Source organism: Ranitomeya variabilis, chromosome 5 (assembly GCF_051348905.1).
Source record: "Ranitomeya variabilis isolate aRanVar5 chromosome 5, aRanVar5.hap1, whole genome shotgun sequence".
NCBI classification, from domain to species: domain Eukaryota; kingdom Metazoa; phylum Chordata; class Amphibia; order Anura; family Dendrobatidae; genus Ranitomeya; species Ranitomeya variabilis.
This window is the reverse complement of record NC_135236.1, coordinates 615,790,147-615,810,176: the sequence shown is the minus strand read 5'-3', so window position 1 is coordinate 615,810,176 and position 20,030 is coordinate 615,790,147. Positions and strand designations below refer to the sequence as shown.

Below are 20,030 nucleotides of genomic sequence, written 5' to 3'. Positions count from 1 at the left end.
GATTGCCTGGCCGCTGCAGGAAGCCGGTGGTTGTGACTAACAGCATGTCCACTATTAAAGAGAAATGAATATTCACTGTTCTCCACTCTTATTGGCATGGAGAGCAGTGAATATTCATTTTTTTTAGCAGTGGGAGCAGGGGTTAGCCACAGCAGAAGGCTGCCCGCCGTTGCCGCTCTCCCACCTCCCCATCCACAACCAGTACAGGTGCATCTAGACTATAAGACGCACCCCCCATTTTCCTCCAAATTTTTGTAGGAAAAAAGTGCATCTTATAGTATGAAAAATACGGTAGTTATTTAATGCAGTAAAATACAAACTAATTATGTAAAAATCATACAATGTGATTTTCTGGATTTTTTTAGATTCTGTCTCTCAAAGTTGAAGTCGACCTACTCTAAAAATTACAGATCTCTCCATTCTTTGTAGGTGGGAAAACTAGCAAAACTGATGGTGCATTAAATATTTTTCCCACTGTATATACATTACACATATTATTATGAATGAGGCTTAAGAGTTGTGAAATGCACTTTATTGACAAATGTAGTGAAAGACCTACAGATTTTTGTAGATCCAAAGGAATAAATTTAAATGCGGGCTCCACTTCCCCTACCATGCAGAAAGGCTATGCTCATCCATTATAGATTTAACGTTAGTTGTTAAACTATTTCAGCTTGTTCCCGTCCTTACCAGGAGTGTTATAACGAAATTCAGTGACATCTATTAATAACACCGATGAGTGGAGTTCAGACTTTCTGCTTCAGAGCAGCAAGTTCTGATTAGACTAGAAATTTCACTCTAATTATGTTATTTGGAAGCTTGTGTCAGTCCATCATGAAGAAGCCCCAGCTGTGGGCATTAAAATTTCCCTGGAGAGCCCAGATTAGCTACACATGCAGAGAGAAGATGATAGGAACTTTATATATATAAAGCGTAAATTAGAAAATATTCTCAGGCACCTAACAGCTTCTGTCTCCTGTCGTAAGGGATTTCGGTTTTGGATGAATACTTTAACTAGTTCAGTGCTAGATCACATCACTTTGTCCTAGGATTAGAACGTGAAAGGTGACATGTGCTAAAAGAATCTAGAAGTTGACGGAGATCTATTCCTTAATTTTATACAAACTATATAGTAGCATAATTTCTTCAGTTACACCATCAATATTAGATTATTGGCATGTAATGGATGTTACTGTTATAAAACCAGGGTCATTTTTGGATGGCTTAGAAACCATGTGCATCACCTCAGCACCCAGGACTCTGTTAGGCAACACATGTGTTATACTTTTGGCCAATGTGTGTTCTTCATTGAATTCTGACTAAAGAGATTGACACAGCATCATAAGCTATTTTTTGGGTATGTCTACACAATGGCTTTCTGGTAGATTCCACCTGAAATCTACTTTAATCCCTTAATATTGACGTACTGGTACATCATGAGTCTGCTCCCTGTTTTACTGAGCCCACATCTTTGACAACAGGTGATGGCTGTGTTATTCAGCCATCATCTGCCTTACACAGCCATGGGTGGCACAGAGCTGCTAACTTGTTAAATGCTACTATACGTCTATGAAAGCATAATTAAGTTACCTATTTGAGGTATGAAGTGACACGTTAAGAAGCAATAATAAAAAAGAAAACTTTATTGACATATAGTTTTAAAAGATTTACAATTTTTTAATAAAAAGACAGGATGATGTAGGGGAAGGACCTCCAAAATACAAACAGGGGGTGACCCACCGGTTCCCAGTTATGATGTCTAGTTATAAATTGAATATACGTATAACGTATTAAAATGCTTAAACCAGTAACCCTATGGAGTGAAAAAGAAAATAAAGACCAGTCTATGTGGATGGACGGAATCAGCGTCTCTTTAGAAATACCATATAGCGGTCTGATGATTTAAATAAGGGTATACCTGAATAATGAGCAGATGGTAATATATCTGTGCACCCAGCTAAATCTAGTACATCAGAAAAAAAAAAATATATATATATTAATAATGAAAAATGGCTCTAAATAGATTTGGAATGGTGATGGAGAGAGATGGTATTTGCTAATAGCATAAATTGCTGTGCATAGAAGGAGCGTAATGCTAGAACCATAAAAAGAATTGGCCGCTAGGTGGCAGTATGGTAAAAGAAATGTATTCCTGGGTGAGACAGCCTCGCAAGAGGACGGAGGAAAACACAAATGAAACCACGGCCAAAGTGAGTGTTTTACCTGATGGTAGATAAGAGTGGGTGCGGGTAAACTGGGAAGTCCGGTCACCTCCTGTGCCCGACGAGCGCCGTTTCGCCTTTCGGCTTCTTCCAAATCAGGAGGGGCAATGCCCCTCCTGATTTGGAAGAAGCCGAAAGGCGAAACGGCGCTCGTCGGGCACAGGAGGTGACCGGACTTCCCAGTTTACCCGCACCCACTCTTATCTACCATCAGGTAAAACACTCACTTTGGCCGTGGTTTCATTTGTGTTTTCCTCCGTCCTCTTGCGAGGCTGTCTCACCCAGGAATACATTTCTTTTACCATACTGCCACCTAGCGGCCAATTCTTTTTATGGTTCTAGCATTACGCTCCTTCTATGCACAGCAATTTATGCTATTAGCAAATACCATCTCTCTCCATCACCATTCCAAATCTATTTAGAGCCATTTTTCATTATTAATATATATATTTTTTTTTTTTCTGATGTACTAGATTTAGCTGGGTGCACAGATATATTACCATCTGCTCATTATTCAGGTATACCCTTATTTAAATCATCAGACCGCTATATGGTATTTCTAAAGAGACGCTGATTCCGTCCATCCACATAGACTGGTCTTTATTTTCTTTTTCACTCCATAGGGTTACTGGTTTAAGCATTTTAATACGTTATACGTATATTCAATTTATAACTAGACATCATAACTGGGAACCGGTGGGTCACCCCCGTTTGTATTTTGGAGGTCCTTCCCCTACATCATCCTGTCTTTTTATTAAAAAATTGTAAATCTTTTAAAACTATATGTCAATAAAGTTTTCTTTTTTATTATTGCTTCTTAACGTGTCACTTCATACCTCAAATAGGTAACTTAATTATGCATCAATAATCGAAGTGCTAATGCCTTGCCTACATTAAATCTTTTTTCGGATTATGGGATTAATATACGTCTATGAAAGCAGCAATAACAGCGTGGCCCAAGGGGTATGCTGTTTTAATGGCTCATCTGCACCCCCGATCGAGGTGGGAATATTGTAACCTCCATGTCTCTCATGATGGTATTCCTATGAAAGCCGCCCTGTGGCTGACGTTCATAGTACGCCATGATTATTGCTGTATACAGCAATGCCATAATATTGCTGTGTATAGTACAAGCAATCAGCTGCTGATGTCGTTAGAATGCCTTTGGAGACGCGTATATTCTTATTATACATGGGGGAATATAGCAAATGTTCAAGTAGTGGACAACCTGTTTACAAAAAAAAGGCAAAGCCTCCATAATGAAGCAGCGCAAAAGAAGGTGCTTCAGGAAAAAAACAGCAGTGTTTTCTGCTTCAAAAACTCAGTGGGTGCTATAAGAAGCTGTGTGCAGAAGCCTTAACGTTAGAGAAGAATCAAACATTACCTAATGGTCGTGAAGAGTATACAGTAGGTGCTCTGATGTGGCAGCCTTGGTATCACGGATATATCTGTATAGAATTGTAGTGATATCACTATGTTGCCATTATGTTCTACACAAACATAATAGTAACAGATACTACCCAATACCAGAGTGGTTGCCGGCTATATCAGTTGCATTTTTGTCCCTACGGTGGGGCCTACATTTTGCAGCATGTTTTTATATGCTTTCATGGCTGAGGCTCCTAAATGACTACATAATTTTTACACTCAAAAATTAGACAATCACATATTGGTATGAAGGTGGCTCAGTGTTTAGCGTTGTTCCCTTGCAGCACTATGGACCTTTTGAACATGACCTTGTTTGGAAGAAACTAATTGAATTTTTAACATTCCCGAGTGACAATCTCTGTCCAACAGTTCCTTTCTCATCTATTTTGGCAAAGCTTGAAAAGGAAATATCTTAAACACAACCTTAAGGCCTCATTCAAATGTCAATGATTTATCACATGTAAACATGTAGACTGTTGTTCACCAGTGTTTTCCATCTGAGTTTACTGAGTGTTTGCCCTGTATGTCAGTTTTTACCATCTGACTTTTATCAAGCCATTATCACTCACAAATTGTAATAGTAATCATCAACAACATGCGGATTGTATACTTATGTAATTTGTGTTCTGTCCATGATTTTCTCAGACCCATAGACTGATATGGGTAATTTTGATCCATTACTCAGTTCAAAAACACACATTGCCATGATTTTTTATAGACGACTTTGTCTGTGTCATGTGGATAGGCTATAATGGCTACATGTTCTATCTATGAAAAACATGGATGAAACAAGAATGTGACTCTCAGACATGTGACTAAGGCCTCAGTCAAAGATTTGCTTCAAAAAGGTGTTCTCATAATATACATTTATAGCAGAAAAATGCCACAAAAATGTAGTATGTCCTGCATCGATCTCTACAAACGCCCATGTCACATTCTGCAGTCATTGAAGAGATGATGGGAATTTCCATGCAATGAATAAGCCACTACCACCCCATGAATAAGGGTTCTGTTCTCGAGATAGATGCAAGTCCCATTGTGTGGACCCACACATACTATACATTTATGGAAAATCTCATGTATATACCACAAATGTTTAAGATGGCAGTATTTTTTAAATATATATATATAAAAATATGCCATTCATTTTTAAAAGGGTTTTCAACACGTGTGATCTTGATGACCTATCCTTAGGGAAAGTCACATGGCCGTATTACTTGGATGATGATCACAACGCAATGCTCAGACTGGCCGTCGGCTCTCTCAATAGGAGTGTGACAGCATGTATTTCTTTGCCGCTGTCATGCCTTGGTCTGGAGAGCCAACTGCCAGTCGAGAAAATTTTGTTGCGATAATCGCCTGAGTTATACGGCTGTATGACTCTTCCCTTAGAATGGCTCATCAATATCAAATTGATGAAGCTTCAGCACCCAGCACTCCAACCAACCAGCTGCTTTCATCTTCAGTGCAATTTAAACAATAAAGAGCAGAATTGCACACATCTTTTCACTGTCTAGTGGCCCTTCCATGGTACATATGCTTATTTATTAGTACATCCTCTTTGGTTGTCCCAATTAAAAAAATAAATAAATCCCTTCAAAAATCTGTGTTTGTGATCCCAAAATGATGGTATAAACTAACCCATTGGGTTATGGGGAATAAAGCTGGTTTGCTTGAGCTTTCTCTGCCGAAAGTGCTTGCTATATGCAGGCCAGCACTGTCAGTCTCCAGTGTAGGAGGTGGGACATATAAATCCAGTTGGCAAAACAATGCAAGGGGATTATTGCCTATACAAAGAATACACCAATTAGCCTAATTAGCATATTTGATTAAGCTTCAATGTTTTGCAGAATGGATGCAGTTATCAGAATGTGTGATTTCTGTTGAGGGTATATCACGAACAAATAAATGTGCTTAGTTTATTCTGTCTCTTTGGACCTAAGGACTCCCTTTAAATGGGACATCACAGAACTCTACAGCCACCTGTATACTGTGTAATGATTGTAAAGATTCCTTAGATTCCCAGTGTAAATGTGTAAAAACATAACAATCATTTATTGACATTTTTATTGATTATGCAGTCCTAAAAATTGTCCAAGTTATTGCAAGTTGTAATTGCCGTACTTAGTGATTTTTACATTCTCAATACATGTGCTTTGCCCAGCCGGCCTAGCAAATGTTCCTCTTGAAAAATGCTGCTAGATACTTATGGTGCTACTATCTGGACCATAATTAAAATTCTCCCAGATGATTAGTTTTTCTGATGGAAATGGCCATCAAATACTTACACTAGTCTAAGTCTAAGCATCAAATGCTTGAAAAAGACCACTTTGTGGTCGAAACGTTGCTGTACCATGGCTAAATAAAATACATTTTGAAGATATTTACACCCGAGTGGAGCGCTGTTCATTGGATGTAGGATAAAATATATGTGATGTAGAAATACTTGGCACTCATATAGGTGTGTTCAAGAACTTATGTATTGAATGAAGAAATTCCAGAAAAATAAGACGTTTCGGTCAATGCCTGACCTTCATCAGTCATCTGGATAGAGTAGATCTGTGTGGCAGCGCACTGTGTGAGAGTCTGCAGTGTCCACTGCTAAGACAGGAAGCGCTGAAATAGAGCTAGAAGAACAATAACCATGTGGTCACTTAACAAGCCACCATTGGAGGAGTTGTGTGAACAAGCGACAATCTCACTGGTTTTGAGTGGCACTTACTTGTGCTGCCATTGGTGGTATAGCGCACCACAAGTTCAAGGCAATCACCACATTGAAATGGAGTTGTCCTGCCGTGAGTGTTATGGCATGCAGTGGGTCCCAGGTTGCGGGATGTGAGTGTGCCAGGAGGTAGGGGTTTGGGAGCATCCTCCCGTGATAACGATCCTCCTGGGTGCACAGAAAGAGGCGCCGGCTTCTGTCGTGTTCCAGCCCATAGCGACGCCATGGCTGTGGCGAAGTGAGCAGGGGGCGTAGTGTATCGTGACGTCATGAGAATTGTTGGATGGGTGCGTAAAGGGGTCAAACTGTTTTTTGGTAAGGTGATGATAGTATATGTAAGGACAGGGTCACACAACCATATTCTCCACATCAGAAAAAAATCTCTGATCAGAGTGTGATGTAATTTTCTCAGAGGTGGAGAAAATGTTTTTTCCCACCTTCTGTATAATGTCAGTCTGTGAAAATCGGACCCCACTTGGATGTCATTCTAGTGCGGTCCGATTTTTTTCCTATTACACAAACCCATAGAGTTGAATGGGTGAGTGCCATATGAATCTCAGAGATAAACTATGCATTCTGCAATTTTTTTTCCTTGGGCAGTCTTGGTATGAGAAAAAAATCAGACATGTGCATGGAATAACATGGGGACGCATGATATCTGTCAAAATGATGGATGGCTTTCATCAGTTATGCGGTCATCTTCACGAGCCTCAAAGGTTGTTCAGTCTGAATAAATAGATCAATAATAGGTGTGACATGAATATTGTCTCCAGGGCCAGAGTTCAAGTCAATTATACTTATATAATAATTTCTAAATGCAATAATTTACATATAAAATGTGCTTTCTTTCTAGAGTTTATGAAGATTAAGAGGAATTTCCATTTCCAAGATACAATGACAGAGGCAACCAACTGCCCCAAGAGAAGCGCAAGCAAATTAACGACTTCTTTCCCAGCTTTCAGATAATCTATGCTTCTATTACAATAAACACTCTTTAAGAGGGGTCCATTTGTACATTTTTAGTCCTATAAAAGTAAGACCTTTGATGTGTATAGTTCTCTCATACTTTCCTGAATTTTACTGTAACTGTCTACATGACTCTGAAAATGGAAAGATTTTGTGTTATAATTCTATGATACCATTTGCGTGTTTGATAAAGATTAATAGTATGTATGAGCTTTATAAGTTCAATAAGTGTGTCGTTAAAAGAAGAGATTCTTTGATTCACCAATTTCCTCTTTACATATTTATTTTAAGTTTTCCATAGTTTTCCCATTTTTAAGAAGACTTCCTCAATATTTTAATGCTATATCATAGAAGAAAACTGATACGTCTCTCTTGATAAAATCAGTCAATTTTTTTTAGATATTGACAAATTTCCTTTCCTTGTTTCACCACAGCTGTCCCTTAATAATTCAGAATAATCCTCTGTTTTTGTTTAATCCAAATATAGACCCAGTCTTTTGAAATAATACTTTACTTTAGAAAACTTTAGAATTATTTGTTATAAAAAAAAAAATGCACAAGTAATTTAAAACATTCAAAATAATCCCATTTTTATCGGAAAAAAATATTTTGCTAGTAAAAATACTATTTGTAACTCATATAATTATTATTTTCAAATTAGACATACAAAGTGAATTTGCATTTTTCTATTTATGGATATTGTAATGATTTTTTAAATACATAAATGCATTTTATGCATTGGGTAAAAACAACTCTAAAGCTCATTTTGGGCAATGAAATAAAACATATATTTAACTGAACACTTTCTCTCAATTAAATCCATCAAAAAGTATAATCTTAATCCACTGGATAAATTTGTTTTTTAAAGAAACAATTTTTCCCCTCACATAAATCCAAACATATAGTATACAGATACAGTTAAACACATGTGAATTTAGTTTAATTTTACCATCATTGAATTTCCTTGAGAAAAAAAGAATCCTGAATTTTGACAGGACAGATAGCATGGCAGGCTATGCTATTGAATATTGCCCATTAGAGCATGCGGTGTATGCCACTACTGTTCAGCATACGTTTAGTCATTAGAAAGCTATGTACAGTATGTGACGGTATACATTTACACACTTTTTTGTTGTACAGATGTAGACTTGGGATGTAGCCGATCATATGTTCTAAATTCAGAGACAATATAACCATTCCTATAATGACCACAATACCCGGACTCTATTGTTCAGCTGAACTGAATTTAGGGTATTTCTCCTTACGGTGATTGTTATGGTTGTGACGTGCAGACCATAGCACAGATCCATATTTATCTCAACTTGTTTTTCCAGAATAAAGTCCAATAGCAGTTATAAAAATGTTTTTACATGTTATTAGTCTTTATACAGACACTAATTCTAGGTACAAAATCATGATCGTTAGTATTTCACTCAATATGGGACCATATGATCCTTTCTTACAGACCATAGCCGGAGAGATGAATACTTTATAATATGTAAATAGGCAATGTTGATAAAGGTTCGTACTATAAATGTGTATATTATCTATATATGTATTGTACCGTTAAATTATCATTTTATTTAAGCATATTCAGTTTGTAGAAGAGTTGCATGTTGGTTTCTTATTCATTTTTTAAATAAACTGGGGAAAATGTATTGTGTTTCTCTTTGTTCTTTTCTTTTTGGTATTTTTAGCTGTATTTATAGGTTGTTAATAGAACTTTCATGTATTAAAACTATAGTAGTTGGTAAAGGATCCATGACTAGAGATGACAGATCCCAAACTGTAAAGTTTGTGGTTCATACCGGACACCTAGTGTCTGGTGTTGATCTCCGAGCACAGTCTTCTCTTGAAAGTCCATTTTAGTTTTGAAAGTAGAGAGAGACCATTTTAAAACAACAAAGTTCTGGATCCCATTTACTTCTATGGGGTTTGGGTTCTGGTTAACCCCTTCACGATCACGACCTTGGACGCATCCATACGTCCAGATCGGTGAAGTACTTTGTGACCTTGGAAAGAGAGATACTTCCAGGCAATTTGGCGCACACAGAAGCTGTGTGCCACAATCGCCACCTGGTGTTCAGCAATTCTGACAGCTGACAGCCGACACTGCCAGAAGTGGTGCCATCACTGCTCCTAGAAGAATAACCCCCAAAATGCTGGAATCAGTATTGATTGAAGCATTTAGAAGGCAGGCAGAGGGAGAAAGCCTTCTCTGCCCTCTGATCTGTATCCCTGTGATGTCATCACGGGGGCCCGATAATTGCCTTGGTGACCCGATGTTGTCATGATGACATTCGGGTCACCTGACTCTAGAAAGTTAGTTAAATCATGCACAGCGCATGATGTCACTTGTGTAAATGCAGCACTGACAGTTGCAAAGCTTAGCAATGCTCCTGCATTGCTATGCTGTCACAGATCATTAAGGGATTCATGGCAGATCTGGGTCGGCTGAAATTTAAATTTTGTTTTTTCCTTTTGGTCCAGCAAGAGTTAATGTCAGTATCTTGCTGGCAGTTCTTTCAGGTTGGTCAGCTGATGTTGGTTGTTAACCACTCCTACCTTCCTTTAAATAGTCACATAACTCATCAGCTGATCATCGGTTATAGAGTTCTTCTGTGCAGACCAGCTAGGGGTGTGGAGTTCTCCTGGTGGTGTTGCTGCTGTGGAAATTCAGATTCCTGGTGCCGTTTTATCTGCTGCTGTGGAGCATAGCAACTGAGGCAGAGCTGAGTATTTCTTCTTTTTTTGTCCATCCCCTGTGTAATACCATCTGCAGTGGTGAGTCTTAGTGTCCTTGTTGGCCAGTGCACTAGCCAGTGTACATGGAGGTGACAATCGGGGACTAGGCCCATGATGACAGTGGGGGCAAGAAACCGCATTGGGCATTAGGGAAACTTAGTGACAGGCACCAGTTGGTGTCATGAGGATTCCCATTTCTAGCTCCCTACCTTTAGGGCCTTCCTTTACTTTTTTCATACCATTGAATTTATATGATGTGTCATCTGCTGGACTTTCCCATGCCCGTGCATGACATATGCTTTATAACTGCGATCAGAGTGCTGAAAGTCAAAGTCCAATAGTGGGACTTGGTAAAAAACAGAAAGAAAGTTGTAAAATCAAAGACCAAACACATAAATTAAAAAGTCAACATATAGATTAGTCTATTCCTCCTTGGTTACTGAAATAGACATCTAGTTAATTAACTCCCTTACCCTCAAGGTGGTTTGCACATTAATGACCAATTTTTACAATTTTGACCAGTGTCATTTTTTAAGGTAATGACTTCTGAATGCTTCAACGAATCCCAGAGATTGTAAAACTGTTTTATCATGACATATTGTACTTCATGATAGTGGTAAAATTTCTTCAATACAACTTGCGTTTATTTGTGGAAAAAAAAATGGTGAAAATTTGGAAAATTTGGCAATTTTCAAATTTTTTATTCTTATTCCCTTAAATTAGAGAGATATGTCACACAAAATAGTTAATAAATAAAATTTCCCACATGTCTACTTTACATCAGAACAATTTTTTAAACACGTTCTTTTGTTAGGAAGTTATAAGGGTTAAAAGTTGACCATCGATTCCTCCAACAAAATTTCTGAAACCATTTTTTTAGGAACCACCTCACATTTGTAGTGACTTTGAGGAGTCTATATGATAGAAAATACCCCAAACGGACAACATTCTAAAAACTACACCTCTCAACATGTTCAAAACCACATTCAAAAAGTATATTAACCCTTCAGGTGTTTCACAAGAATTTTTGGAATGTGAAAAACAATGAAAATTTAACTTTTTTTCACAAAAAAAAATATTTTAGACCCAAATTTTCTTATTTTCACATGGGTATCAAGAAAAAATGGACCCCAAAACTTGTGGAGCAGTTTCTCCTGAGCATGCCGATAAGCAATATGTGGGGAAAAACCACTGTTTGGGCACATGGCAGAGTTCGAAAAGGGAGGAGCAACATTTGACTTTTTTAACCCAAAATTTGATAGAATATTTAGGGGACATCATGTCACGTTTGAAGAGCACTTGATGTGCCTAAATAGTGAAAATTTCCCACCATTCACACAATTTTGGAAATTAGACCCCTCAGGGAACTTTTCTAGATGTATGGTAAGCAAAATTGAACCCCCAGGTGCTTCACAGAAGTTTATAACATTGAGACGTGAAAATAAAAATCAAATTTTCCCCACAAAAATTTTTTAGCCCCAAACTGTGCATTTTCATGAGGGTAACAGGAAAAATTGCACAACACAATTTGTAGTGCAGTTTCTCCAGAGTACACTTATTTGAGGGACAAAACTACTGTTTGGGCACACGGCAGGGTTCAGAAGCGAAGGAGTGTCATTTGACCTTTTGAACTAAAAATTTACTAGAATCATTAGCAGCCACCATGTTCCGTTTGGAAAGCCCCTGATCTGACTAAACAATGATAACCCCCACAAGAGACCCCATTTTGGAAACTAGACTTCTCAAGGAATGATGTGTGGTGAGATGTTTGGTGACCCCCAGGTGCTTCACAGAAGTCTATAACATTGAGCTGTGAAAATAAAAATAGCATTTTCCCCACAAAAATGTTTTTTAATCCCAAATTTTTCATTTTGATAAGGGTAACAGAAGAAATCACACCAAACAATTTGTTGTGCAATTTCTCCTCAGCACGCCAATACCCCATATGTGGGCAAATGCTACTTTTGAGGCACAGTGCAATGCTCAGAATGGAAAAATCACCATATTGCAGTTCAGATTTTGCTTGAATGGTTTGAGGGTGCCATATCACATTGGTGGAGCCCCTGAGCTTACAGAACAACAGAAATCCCCCATATGTGAACTCAGTTTACAAACTAAGCTCAACAATGAATTCATCTAGGGGTTCAGTGATCATATTGACACCACATGTGCCTCACAGAATTTTATACCATTGAGCAGTGAAATAAAAATGTAATTTATTCTCAATAAAATAGATGTGGCAATACTTCTGCTGTCTTTGTCGGTTTTGCAAGTATATTGGAAGTGCCAATGTATTTAAGCCTCTTTGGTAGGTTTATCAAAATGTTGTTTTAGCAACAAGTTTTTAATTTTTTTAAGGGCTAATAAACTAATCATTTCTTTTTTTTTACAACAAACAGGTCCATTTTTTAATTATTGCGCCAATACCCAATATGCAATCGGGAAATATTTTTAATGCACAGTAGAAAGTTCAGAAGGCAAGGAGCAAAATAGTCTAGTGCAGATTTTACTGTTATGGTTTGCGGGTGCAGTCACCCACTGGGAGAGCACCTCACTTGCCAGAACAGCAGAAACCTTTATAAGTGACTCCATTTTACAAACTACACCTCTCAGCGAATTCATCGAGGTGTGCAGTGATCATATTGACACCACAGGTGTCGCAGAATTTTAAACCATTAAATAGTGAAGAAAAGAAGAATAATTTTTTAATACCAAAATGTTTGTTTTAGCAACAGATTTTACATTTTCACACAAGAAGTGGGTAAATATTACACCATAATTTGTCCAACAATTTCTACTGAATGTGGCAATATCCTATGTGTGGTTGTATAGTACTTCTTAGCTATACGGAGAGACTCAGGAGGGACGCAGTGCTATTTGCCTTCTGGAGCACAAATTTTTGTAGAAAAGTTTGCAGACTCCATGTACAGAGCCCTTAAGTGCAAGAAAAGCATACTCCCTACCTCAAGTGACCTCATTTTGTAAATTATACCTCTTTGCAAATTTAGCTACAATTTTGACTCCATGGGTGTTCTACAGAAACAAGCTGTCATGACTCTGTGGTCTGAGAGTCCCGGGACCAGAATATACTTCCCTGTCCCTAACGCGAGTGGCGCCCTAGCTCACCCTGTTCCCCGGATTACTTCTGATGGTGACGATGCCGGGGCCACAGAACTTGCCTTAGCTTTTGAATCTGCCCTCAGTCTGTACCCTTCCACCACCTAGGGAAGTAGTAGTGTACCCTTATACACCAACCAGACTAACAAGGTAATACGACCAGGAATAACAAAAAATACCTAACAAGCAAATATACTTACACAGGCAACAGAGGAATGCATCGGGGAGTGGAGGATGGAGTTAATCCTAAGTAGAAGAAGAAAGGGAATTTTCATGCACTCAAAACCTAACAACAGTTACAGATTAGTGATGAGCGAATAATTAAATATTCGGATTCGGGAAAATTGGTACAGCTAATTTCTAATATCCGTAAATGAGTACAAAATATTAGATCCAATGCAAGTCAGTAGGAAAGCTGAATATTTTTCTGCTATACCCAACAAACAGGTTTGGGGGCATGGGAAAAACCTGAATTGGATGGGAAAGTGCTAAAACTAAATGGGAACAGCATGGAGAAGATGCATGCCATTTTGACTCACACCGTAATAGAAGCAATGCCAGCAACTCATTTGTCATGTACAGTAAAATCACAGCAGGAGCTGCCAGGACAGACTAGACAGATTACATACAGTATACACATATAGAATAGATAGATATATAGATGCCTGTGACACACACATATATATGTGTGTTAGTCACTGCCAGTAAGTTTAACCTCTATTGTTGGTAAAATATTTAATGGGTTTTTGAGGGATGTTATTCTGGATTATCTCAATGAAAATAACTGTTTAACTCCATATCAGCATGGGTTTATGAGGAATAGCCCTTGTCAAACCAATCTAATCAGATTTTTTGATGAGGTAAGCTATAGGCTGGACCACGGTGAGTCATTGGACGTGGCATATCTTGATTTTTCCAAAGCGTTAGATACCATGTCATAGAAGAGGTTGGTGCACAAAATGAGAATGCTTAGTCTGGGGGAAAATGTTTGTAAATAGGCAAGTAACTGGCTTAGTGGTAGAAAGCGGAAGTTGGTTATAAATGGTATATTCTCTAACTGGGTCGCTGTGAGCAGTGGGATACCGCAGGGGTCGGTGTTGGGACCTATTCTCCAACATATTTATTAAAGATCTGGTAGAAGGTTTACACAGTAAAATATCGATATTTGCAGATGATACAAAACTATGTAAAGCAGTTAATACAAGAGAAGATAGTATTCTACTACAGATGGATCTGGATAAGTTGGAAACTTGGGCCAAGAAATGGCAGATGCGGTTTAACAAAGATAAATGTAAGGTTATGCAAATGGGAAGAAGGAATCAATATCACCATTACACACTGAACGGGAAACCACTGGGTAAATCTGACATGGAGAAGGACTTGGGGATCCTAGATAATGATAAAATGACCTGGAGCAGCCAGTGCCAGGCAGCAGCTGCCAAGGCAAACAGGATCATGGGGTGCATTAAAAGAGGTCTGGATACACATGATGAGAGCATTATATGGCCTCTGTACAAATATAAATACATGCCAGAACTGATAACATGCAAAGACCATATTCATAGGAAAAACTCTCTAAAAGCAATATGGTAACCATAAGAAAGAAAAAAGAGCCTACAATTCCCAAGTAGCTACTAATATCAAATAAATAAAAAATGCCATGAAAATCTTTTTAAGAAAAATTTATACAAAGCTTTATTAGCACATCAAATACAAAAAACAGGCAAATAAGTATACACAATAAAACCCAATAATACTGGACAGGTAGATTACATGATGATGCATACAAGCAGTGATAGGCTATCCATAACACAGGGGTACTCAACCAATACTATCATATACTAAAGTTAGAAAAATGTACATGTGAGTAACCTCAAAAAAGTATCCAAGTGGGTGAGCTCCATATAGTAGCAATCAGCCCATCCCTTATTCAGTACATATAATGTGGTATAGTAACCACAACATCAAACCGTAACATGTGAACAAGTATGGAGGCAAAAAAGGACGCTGAGAAAGTAAATGCTCACCCATAGGACAGCACTAGGGACTGCACAGATACCCCAACACGTGTTTCGCTGCCGCTTCTTCAGGGAAACCATTGGGTAAATCTGACATGGAGAAGGACTTGGGGATCCTAGATAAAGATAAAATGACCTGGAGCAGCCAGTGCCAGGCAGCGGCTGCCAAGGCATACAGGATCATGAGGTGCATTAAAAGAGGTCTGGATACACATGATGAGAGCTGTTGTGGATTCTGTTTGTGGGCTCCCTCTAGTGGTTACTGCTGGTACTGGGTGACTTTGGTGGGTTGCGGCCTTTGGTTTCCACCTGTCCATCAGAGGCTGGGTGTTTCCTATTTTACCTGGCCTTTCTGTCATTCCCTTGCCGGCTATCAATGTATTCAGATGTGCTCTGTTTGGTTCCTGCCTACCTGCTCCCAGATCTTTCAGGATAAGCTAAGTGCTGATTTTCAATTGTTGGGGTTTTTTTTGTCCAGCTTGCTTATTATGTCTCTATGCTAGCTGGTAGCTCTAGTGGACTGAGGTTCTCCCCATGTGCCATGAGTTGGCACATGGGTTCTTGTAATCTCAGGATGGTTTTTTGATTAGGGTTTTTTGCTGACCGCTCAGACCCCTTTTGTATCGTTCTGCTTTCTAGTTTACAGCGGGCCTCAATTTGCTGAACCTATATATATCATCTCTATGTGTGTGCCTTCCTCTCATTTCACCGTCAATACATGTGGGGGGCAACTGTACCTTTTGGGGTTCATTCCTCTGGAGGCAAGTGAGGTCTTTATTTTCTCTGCAGTATTAGTTAGCTCTTAGGCTGGTGCGTGGCGTCTAGAACCAACGTAGGCACGCTCCCTGGCTATCTCTAGTTGCGTTTGTCAGGCGTAGGGCAGCGGTCAGCCCAGGTTCCATCACCCTAGAGCTCGTCCGATATTTTGTATTACTTTGCTTGTCCCTTGCTATCCCTAGCCATTGGGATTCATGACAGTATAGCCGGCCCACAAAGTGTTAATTGTTTGGGCTGAAGCAGGAGAAAAAGAAGTGTTTAAGGGAAATTTTTATTTTTTTTTATTTTTTATTTTTTCCTTCAGAGTTTTGCTGCCTAGCCCTTAATTGCTGTCTAGCTGCTTCTTACCTCCTCTTAACCCTTGAATGGCTCGGATATTAGCTGTTTAACATGGATGTCCAGAGTTTGGCTTCCAGCCTGAGTAATCTCGCGGCAAAAGTTCAAAACATACAGGATTTTGTTGTTCACACTCCCATGTCTGAACCTAGAATTCCTATTCCAGAGTTCTTTTCTGGAGATAGATCTACCTTCCTGAATTTCAGGAACAATTGTAAATTGTTTCTTTCTTTAAAATCTCGCTCCTCTGGAGACCCTGCTCAACAGGTCAAGATTGTAATATCTTTCCTGCGAGGCGACCCTCAGAATTGGGCATTTGCATTGGCACCAGGGGATCCTGCATTGCTCAATGTGGATGCGTTTTTTCTGGCATTGGGATTGCTCTATGAGGAACCCAACCTGGAGATTCAGGCTGAAAAGGCTTTATTAGCCCTCTCTCAGGGGTATGATGAAGCGGAAATATATTGTCAAAAATTTCGGAAATGGTCGGTGCTTACTCAGTGGAATGAGTGCGCCCTGGCTGCAAACTTCAGAAATGGTCTTTCCGAGGCCATTAAGGATATTATGGTGGGGTTCCCTACGCCTACAGGTCTGAATGAGTCGATGGCTATGGCCATTCAGATTGATCGGCGTTTACGGGAGCGCAAACCCGTGCACCAGTTGGCGGTGTCTTTTGAACAGGCACCTGAGACTATGCAATGTGATAGAATTCAGTCCAGAAGTGAACGGCAAGATTATAGGCGGAAAAATGGATTGTGTTTTTATTGTGGTGATTCAGCTCATGTTATATCAGCATGCTCTAAACGCACAAAAAGGGTTGATAAACCTTTTGCCATTGGTACTCTGCAGCCTAAGTTCATTTTGTCTGTGACTCTGATTTTTTCACTGTCTTCCATTTTCGTCGATGCCTATGTGGATTCGGGCGCTGCCCTGAGTCTTATGGATTGGTCATTTGCTAAATGCTGCGGTTTTAGTCTGGAACCTCTGGAAGTTCCTATTCCTCTGAAGGGAATTGACTCTACACCATTGGCTATGAATAAACCGCAGTATTGGACACAAGTGACCATGCGCATGACTCCCGTTCATCAGGAGGTGATTCGCTTCCTTGTACTGTATAATTTACATGATGTACTAGTGCTTGGTCTGCCATGGTTACAAACTCATAATCCTGTCCTGGACTGGAAAACAATGTCTGTGTTAAGCTGGGGATGTCAGGGGGTTCATGATTATGCACCTCCGATTTCAATCGCTTCATCTACTCCTTCTGAGATCCCTGCGTTTTTGTCTGACTATAGGGATGTTTTTGAGGAGCCTAAGCTCAATTCGCTCCCTCCGCATAGAGATTGTGACTGTGCTATAGAATTGATTCCTGGCAGTAAGTTCCCTAAGGGTCGTTTATTTAATCTGTCACTGCCAGAGCATACTGCTATGCGGAATTATATTAAGGAGTCCTTGGAAAAGGGACATATTCGTCCATCTTCGTCCCCTTTGGGAGCAGGTTTTTTTTTCGTGGCAAAAAAAGATGGTTCCCTGAGGCCTTGTATAGATTATCGCCTTCTGAATAAGATTACAGTCAAGTATCAGTATCCATTGCCATTATTGACTGATTTGTTTGCTCGCATTAAGGGGGCTAGGTGGTTCACTAAGATAGATCTTCGCGGTGCGTATAATCTGGTGCGGATAAAACAGGGTGATGAGTGGAAAACCGCATTTAATACGCCTGAGGGCCATTTTGAGTATTTGGTAATGCCTTTTGGACTCTCCAATGCTCCGTCAGTCTTTCAGTCCTTTATGCACAATATTTTCCGTGAATATCGGGATAAGTTTATGATTGTGTATTTGGATGATATTTTGGTGTTTTCTGATGACTGGGAGTCTCATGTTCTACAGGTCAGGAAGGTGTTTCAGGTTCTGTGGGCCAATTCTCTGTTTGTGAAGGGCTCAAAGTGTCTCTTCGGAGTCCAGAAGATTTCTTTTTTGGGGTACATTTTTTCTCCTACTATTGAGATGGATCCCGTCAAGGTTCAGGCGATTTGTGACTGGACACAACCTACATCTGTTAAGAGCCTTCAGAAGTTCTTGGGGTTTGCTAATTTTTATCGTCGGTTCATTGCTAATTTTTCCAGTATTGTTAAACCTTTGACTGATTTGACTAAAAAGGGTGCTGATGTTGCTGATTGGTCTCCTGCGGCCGTGGAGGCCTTTCAGGAACTTAAGCGCCGGTTTTCTTCTGCTCCTGTGTTGTGTCAACCAGATGTTTCACTTCCTTTTCAGGTTGAGGTTGATGCTTCCGAGATTGGAGCGGGGGCGGTTTTGTCACAGAGACGTTCTAATGGCTCGGTGATGAAGCCATGTGCATTCTTCTCTAGAAAATTCTCGCCCGCCGAGCGCAATTATGATGTGGGTAATCGGGAGCTTTTGGCCATGAAGTGGGCATTTGAGGAGTGGCGTCATTGGCTTGAGGGTGCTAAACATCGTGTGGTGGTCTTGACTGATCACAAGAATCTCATTTACCTTGAGTCTGCCAGGCGTTTGAATCCTAGACAGGCTCGTTGGTCGTTGTTTTTTTCTCGTTTCAATTTCGTGGTTTCATACCTGCCAGGTTCAAAGAATGTGAAGGCAGATGCTCTTTCCAGGAGTTTTGTGCATGACTCTCCTGGAGACTCTGGGCCTACTGGTATCCTTAGGGATGGGGTAATATTGTCCGCCGTATCCCCAGACTTGCGACGTGCATTGCAGGAGTTTCAGGTGGATAAACCGGATCGTTGTCCACCAGAAAGACTGTTTGTTCCGGATGATTGGACCAGTAGAGTCATCTCCGAGGTCCATTCTTCTGTGTTGGCTGGTCATCCTGGAATATTTGGTACTAGAGACTTGGTGGCCAGGTCTTTTTGGTGGCCTTCCTTATCTAGGGATGTGCGTACCTTTGTGCAGTCTTGTGAAGTGTGTGCTCGAGCTAAGCCTTGCTGTTCTCGGGCCAGTGGGTTGTTGTTATCCTTGCCCATCCCGAAGAGGCCTTGGACGCACATTTCCATGGATTTTATTTCTGATCTCCCGGTTTCACAGAAAATGTCCGTTATCTGGGTTGTGTGTGACCGCTTTTCTAAGATGGTTCATTTGGTGCCCTTGCCTAAGTTGCCTTCCTCCTCTGAGTTGGTCCCTTTATTTTTTCAGAACGTGGTTCGTTTGCATGGGATTCCGGAGAATATCGTTTCTGACAGGGGATCCCAGTTTGTGTCTAGATTTTGGCGGACGTTTTGTGCCAAGATGGGCATTGATTTGTCTTTCTCGTCTGCATTCCATCCTCAGACGAATGGCCAGACGGAGCGAACTAATCAGACCTTGGAAACTTATTTGAGGTGTTTTGTTTCTGCTGATCAAGATGACTGGGTTGCTTTTTTGCCACTGGCCGAATTTGCTCTTAATAATCGGGCTAGTTCTGCCACGTTGGTCTCTCCTTTTTTTTGTAATTCGGGGTTTCATCCTCGTTTTTCCTCTGGTCAGGTGGAGTCTTCGGATTGTCCTGGAGTGGACGTGGTGGTGGACAGGCTGCATCAGATTTGGAACCAGGTGGTGGACAATTTGAAGTTATCTCAGGAGAAGACTCAGCAGTTTGCTAATCGCCGTCGCCGCGTGGGTCCCCGACTTCTTGTTGGGGATTTGGTGTGGTTGTCTTCTCGTTTTGTCCCTATGAAGGTC

The 20,030-nt window shown here is 40.0% G+C and overlaps 1 protein-coding gene across 1 annotated transcript in view; it reads left to right on the top strand.

The window, feature by feature from the left end:
- CXCL14 (C-X-C motif chemokine ligand 14) overlaps positions 1-8,996 on the top strand; it is a 53,883-nt gene extending 44,887 nt beyond the window's left edge. Inside the window, exon 4 of the mRNA XM_077266097.1 lies at positions 7,226-8,996. Within this exon, the coding sequence (XP_077122212.1) occupies positions 7,226-7,241 (16 nt within the window). The 3' untranslated portion in view covers positions 7,242-8,996. The remainder of the gene's footprint in view (positions 1-7,225) is intronic.
- Positions 8,997-20,030: the final 11,034 nt, after the last annotated feature.